This window comes from Sebastes fasciatus, chromosome 1, assembly GCF_043250625.1.
Source record: "Sebastes fasciatus isolate fSebFas1 chromosome 1, fSebFas1.pri, whole genome shotgun sequence".
Lineage (NCBI taxonomy): Eukaryota > Metazoa > Chordata > Actinopteri > Perciformes > Sebastidae > Sebastes > Sebastes fasciatus.
Genome location: NC_133795.1, coordinates 35,963,048 through 35,969,892, shown reverse-complemented (window position 1 = coordinate 35,969,892; position 6,845 = coordinate 35,963,048). Strand labels below are relative to the sequence as shown.

The following is a 6,845-nucleotide window of genomic DNA, read 5'->3' as shown; positions in this document are numbered from 1 at the left end:
AGACACCTCCTCCTCCTCCTCCTCTTCCTCCTCACAGTCAAACACTCGCACTGTTTCAGCTTCTCTCTCCTCTCTCGGCCCAGTTCTGGTTTTGTTTTGCTGTTATGAAGCTGCCTCACGGTTCAGTGGGCTAAAAGACCCCAACGACCGGGCTGTTAGGCTGCCAGGTGGTGGGAGGAACAGGAGGAGGAAGAGGGGGCTGGGGCTGCTGGGAAAAAAAGAAGTGCTGGAGAGGAAAGAGGGCAGAAAGAAAGGAAGGCTGTGTGGACTGTGAACCTGCTGCAGGAGACTGGGAAGAATGGGAGCTGCGTATGGAAAGAAGGTCAGTCACTGGTTTCATGTGTCCTTGTCTAAAATTAGTTCAGTAGTGTTACAATAGATTGTTTACCATCTGCAGTCTGTCATCAGAGGTGGAATGTAACCAAGTACATTTGCTCAAGTACTGTACTTAAGTGCAAGTTTGAGGTACTTGTACTTTTGAGTATTTCCATTTCTTTTGCTACTTAATACTTCTACTGCACTACATCTCAGATGGAAATATTGTACTTTTTACTCCACTACATTTATCTTACGTTACTTTGCAGATTCAGATTAGTAATACAAAATACAATGAACTAATGAATGTAATATTATTATAGATTAAATTACCCAGCAGTATATAAAGTAATTAAATGAGCTCCAACTGTACCAGCTAGTAATGAACCCATTAGTGCATCAATAATTATAATACATTAAAATAGCGGTAATATACACTCACTGGCCACTTTATTAGGTACAAGGTGTACCTAATAAAGTGGCCGGTGCTAGTACCGGGTGGTCTTCTGCTGCTGTAGCCCATCTACTTCAAGGTTGGACGTGTTGTGCGTTCAGAGATGGTATTCTGCATGCCTTGGTTGTAACGAGTGGTTATTTGAGTTACTGTTGCCTTTCTATCATCTCGAACCACTCTGCCCATTCCCCTCTGACCTCTGACATCAACAAGGCATTTTCGTCCACACAACCACCGCTCACTGGATATGTTCTCTTGTTTGGACCATTCTCTGTAAACCCTAGAGATGGTTGTGCGTGAAAATCCCAGTAGATCAGCAGTTTTTGAAATACTCAGACCAACCTGTCTGGCACCATCAACCATGCCACGTTCAAAGTCACTTAAATCCCCTTTCTTCCCCATTCTGATGCTCGGTTTGAGCTTCAGCAAGTCGTCTTCACCACGTCTAGATGCCTAAATGCATTGAGTTACTGCCATGGGATTGGCTGATTAGCTATTTGTGTTAACAAGCAATTGAACAGGTGTGCCTAATAAAGTGGCCGGTGAGTGTATATTACTGTGAAATTGACCATTCTGCATAATGATTATTTTAACTTTTTATACTTTAAGTATATTGTGATACTGATATTTTTGTACTTTTACTTAAGTAAGATTTTGAATGCAATATGTGGTACTAATAATTTTACTTAAGATAAAGGTCTAAGTACTTCTTCCACCTCTGGTTTCCAGTTTGTTCTGTCTTCAAAAACAGAAACACACCTGACCTGATAAATCTGTACTATACGTTTAGGTAGAGCTGAAATGACCAGCTGATCATTCATTATGTTGATAATCGGTCAGTCATTAAAGTTATTGTTCAACCTAAAGTGACAAGTGAGCACCCGACTGAGCGTCGCTGTGTTGGAGTTCTCAATGGAGAACGAGAGGGTCGCCTCTATGCAACTATAAGTCACTGAGAGGAAGTCTCTGACTGTTTGTGCTGATGCACCAAACAGCAGCTCAGAGTACCCGGCCTTCTTGGAGTCTCTGGGTGACGTCCTGGATAGGGCACTGACTGGGGACGCTATAGTTCTTCTGGGGGTCTTCAACGGGCAATGATGGAGAAACCTGGAGGGGGGTGATTGGGAGGAACGGCCTGCCTGATCTGAACCCAATTGGTGCTTTGTGATTGGATTTCTGTGCAAGTCATGGATTGGCCATAACAAACACCATGTTCAAGCATAGGGTGGTTCATAAGTGTACTTGGCACCAGAACAGGCCAGAGATGATCGACTTTGTGGTCGTGTCATCAGATCTGTGGCCGTATGTCTTGGACACTCGGGTAAAGAAAGGAGCAGAGCTGTCATTTGATCACCACCTGCTGGTGAGTCGGATCAGATGGGGTGGGAGGCTGCTGGACAGACCTTGTTAAACCCAAATGGGTAGTTAGGGTGAACTGGGAACTGGAATGACCTGTCCTGAGGTCTTCAACTCCTACCTCCAGAAGAATTTTTCGTGCAGGCTGGGGACATGGAATAAGAGTGGGAGTGCTAGGAGTTGTTGTGGGAAGGTTGTTGGTGGTTGACTAGAAGGGCTGCAGCTAAGGCGGTCCCAAAAGGAGTTGGGGGAGACTATGGAGAGGGACTTTCGGTCAGCCTAAAGGAAGTTCAGGCAAACCATTAGATGACTCAGAAAGGGAAAGCAAGGTTTGGCTCAGGCTGTGTTCAGGAGAGGAGGAGAACTGCAGACCCGAACTGGGGATATCATTGAACGGTGGAATGAGCACTGGAATGAGGAACTCCTCAACCTGACCAGCACGTCCTCTGTGGAGGAGGCAGACTTTGAAGACTCGGGGGAAGACTTATCCATATCCCTGGCAGAGGTCACTGAGGTAGTCAAAAGGCGTATGGAGGTCGGGGACAGTGCCTGTGGAATGGCACACCTGGGTGGTGGTTCCCATTTTTAAAAAGGGGTACCGGAGGGTGTGCTTCAATTATTGGTGTATCACACTGCTGAACCTCCCCGAGAAAGTGTGTTCTAGGGTGCTGGAAAGGAGACTCTGACTGATTGTCGAACCTCAGATCCAGGAGGAGTAATGCGGACTCCGTCCTGACCAGCTCTTTACCCTTGCAGGGCTGTTTGAGGGGTCATGGGAGTTTGCCCATCCAGTCTACATGTATTTTGTGGACTTGGAGAAGGCTTACAACCACGTCCCCCGGGGAGTCCAGTGGGGGGTACTGCGGGAATATGGGGTACCGGGGTCGCTGTAACGAGTCACCCGGTCCTTGTATAACCAAAGTGAGAGCTGCGTCTGTATACTCGGCACAAAGTCAACACGTTTCCGGTGGGTGTTGGCCTCCGCCAGGGTTGTCCCTTGTCACCGATCCTGTTTGTGATTTCATGGACAGGATCTCAAGGCGCAGCCGGGGGGAAGAGAGCGTCCGGTTCGGGGACCTCAGAATTGCATCTCTGCTCTTTGCAGATGATGTGGTTCTGTTGGCTTCATCAGACCATGACCTGCAGCACACACTGGAGCGGTTTGCAGCCGAGTGTGAAGCGGTCGGGATGAGAGTCAGTACGTCCAAGTCTGAGGGCAAGGTGCTCTGCTGGGTTGGGAGTGAGTCACTGACCCAAGAGATTGAGTTCAAGTGTCTCGGAGTCTTGTTCACGAGTGAGGGTGAAATAGAGCGGGAGATGGACAGGCGGTTCAGTGTGGATTAATCTGCTGATAATTTCCTCCATTCATTGATTGATTGTTTGGTTTGTAAAATAGTGAAACAAGTGAGAAATGACGTCACTGTCACCCAGCGCCAAAAGTGACACCTTCTCAATGTTTTTGTCCAACAAACAGTCCCAACCTCAACATTACTAATACATTACAATTATTAACATTATTCAAAGGGAAAGAGGCAAATCTTCACTTTTGTGAATCTGGAACCGTGAAATATTTTTACATGAACAATGACTTCAACCATCAAAAACAGTTTTTTTTTCCAATCGACTGATTGATTAATGGACTAATTGTTTCAGCTGTAGGCTTACTTGTATAAACGGGGAAATTCATTTATAACAAATCATCAGATTTTATGAACTCTTCATATGTTTTAATTTGTAAAGTAACTAAAGCTGTCAGATAGTGCAGTAAAAGTATAAAGTAGCAGGAAAAGAACATACTGAAGTACAAGTACCTTGAATGTTTACTGAAGTAAGGTACTTGAGTACTTGAACCCGCTCCTCTTTGGGATTCCTCGAACACACAGTTTCTGGTGAACCAGAGAAAGACGACAAATATTTGAGCTATGGGGCGCGACACACCTGTTGAGGAGGGTGTGTTGGGGTGCGTTTGTTGCCATGATGACCAGCAACAGCTGACATCAGGGTGGCGGTGTGTGTGGACGGAGGTATCAGACCGGGTCATGTGGCTGTAATGTCCCGCTCAGATCGACTCATGAGTCTATTTTTAGTAGCGTTCCCGTCAGCAGCAGCAGGCGGACAGACGAGACCCTGCAGACTCACCGATGTTGGTGTTTGTCACAGAGAAGCTCAAAGTTTGTCAGCTAATGTGTTTGTTAGCTAATGTTTGTCATCAAGACTTTTATTTTTCCTCACAGTTTGATGTGTAGTCACCATGGCAACTGAACTCACTGTGACATCATCAGGCCACAGACAACATTTCTCTTATTACACATCCCTTATTTATGTCTCTCTAATGATGTAAAGTACTGTTAAACAATATCATGTGATCCAAATGTTGAGCCATCATAAAATCTGAAATATTAACTAAATAAATCTGAAAAATTAATTGGTGGAATACAATGTTTTAATTAATCGATTAAAATATTTAATCGCGACAAATTGCATGATTGTCCATAGTTAATCATGATTAATCGAATATTAATCACACATTTTTTATCTGTTCAAAATGTACCATAAAGGAAGATTTGTCAAGTATTTAATCCTCTTTTCAACATGGGAGTGGACAAATATGCTGCTTTATGCAAATGTATGTACATATGTATTATTGGAAATCAATTAACAACACAAAACAATGACAGATATTGTCCAGAAACCCTCACAGGTACTGCATTTAGCATAAAACAATATGCACAAATCATAACATGGCAAATTGCAGCCCAACAGGCAACAACAGCTGTCAGTGTGTCAGTGTGCTGACTTGACTATGACTTGCCCCAAACTGCATGTGATTATCATAAAGTGGGCATGTCTGTAAAGGGGAGACTCGTGGGTACCCATAGAACCCATTTTCATTCACATATCTTGAGGTCAGAGGTCAAGGGACCCCTTTGAAAATGGCCATGCCAGTTTTTCCACGCCAAAATTTAGCGTAAGTTTGGAGTATTATTTAACCTCCTTCACGACAAGCTAGCATGACATGGTTGTTGACATTTGGTACCGATGGCTTCCTTAGGTTTTATATTCACATATACCAGTATCTTCACTCTAGCTTTAAAACTGAGCCGCTACAACCTAAAGATTGCAAGTTGTGTTAATGTGTTAACTTTGACAGCCCTAGTATATCTATATCTATATCTATCTATATCTATATCTTTTTATATATCTTTATCTATTTATACATATATTTATCTGTCTAAAAAGACAGCAAGAGGGGATTCAACACATAGGAAATTAAAATATGTATGAGTATTTTATTATTATAATATTAATACACTAACACCAGTCTCTCTTATTGTGCCTCGCAACAAACAGAGCGTCGGCCCGGCCTCGACCAATCAGAGCTCAGATCTTCTCAGCAAGTTCCACTTAGTTCATGAACTCATGTGAGCGAGTGAATGAGCTCTGACAGAATAAATAGCTGCAGACTATTTTCAGCTGCGGTTACGTAACACTGCTCATTAACAAGAAGAAGAAGGAGAAGAAGAAGTGACAGAATCAGGATCAGCCTGATGATCATTCACAGCTTCCTGTCTGATGTCCAGAAACACAGAAAACAGGTTATAATAATACAGTTTGTGTGTTTAGTGTTGATGTCGTCAGTGGGTTAAAGCCAGATTGCATCAGATTAAGATCCGAGAAAATCCCTGCGGCTAAAAATACTGAAAGACGAAGACGAAGAAAGAGCTTTATAAAGACCTGGCTGTGATTAAAAAAGTATTTTTGTGGTTAGGGTTCCTAACTGAGTGAACTGACCCGGAAGTATCTAAGTGGCAGCCATGATAAGAGCTGGTTGAATTCTCTAAATGCTGAGGAAAGGTACTTTCTTATCTCCTTCAGCATAGGGAACACCTGACCTTCCTTTACCAAAGGAAAGAAGATAATGTAATCCCACAATTCCTTGTGGCAGCAACATTTAAAGCAACACACCATTCGGCCGTCAATAGCAGCCGCCGTCGCTGTTTAATTCTACATTAAGGATAAATGGAAAACATCTTTCTTTAGAGGTGTGATTCTGTTTTGGACAGGAATCCTTCCTTGAATTGTACAACATTGATTTTGTCTCTGTAGTCATTTTCTATGTGTTATAAATAAGAAAAAAACATAGGACGTAACTTTTTTGACTATTCGACCGCAGCCCGAGAGTCGGTTGAAAACTCTGAAAGTCCTCTGAAGTGAACAGTACTAATACCGCGGTGTAGAGGTAGACTGTTACTAGTAAAAGCCCTGCATTCAAAAATATTACTTCCATAAAAATAAAAATGTATTATCATCAAATACACTTAAGTATAAATACCAAAGTAAAAGTACTTATTATGCTAATTCATATATATATTGAATTATAATTATTGACGCATTAAGTTGTTCATCACTTTAATGTTGCATCTGGTAAAGGTGGAGCTCATTTGAATGACTTTATCTTTAATAATGCATCTTCATCCTTTATTAGTTACTTTTTAATTATTGATATGAATCTGTTAAGAAACCAGAAAAGAAGAAACACAAATGCTGACACACCTGCGGAGATTGGCTCTGTTTGCTAAACTGTGATTAGACGATCATACATGTGACCTCTGACCTTGGGAATAAAAGCAGAAATATTCTGTGGGATTATTAATGTGTCATTATTTAATATATTTTCAGATATAACCTGCGCTTTAAAGGGACAGCATGTAGGATTTGG

At 42.3% G+C, this 6,845-nt stretch overlaps 1 protein-coding gene across 1 annotated transcript in view; it reads left to right on the top strand.

Moving 5' to 3' along the window:
• Window positions 1-63: 63 nt before the first annotated feature.
• The window catches only part of LOC141774171 (protein FAM107B), a 30,257-nt gene continuing 23,475 nt past the window's right edge, over window positions 64-6,845 (top strand). Inside the window, exon 1 of the mRNA XM_074646566.1 lies at window positions 64-322. Within this exon, the coding sequence (XP_074502667.1) occupies window positions 299-322 (24 nt within the window). The 5' untranslated portion in view covers window positions 64-298. The remainder of the gene's footprint in view (window positions 323-6,845) is intronic.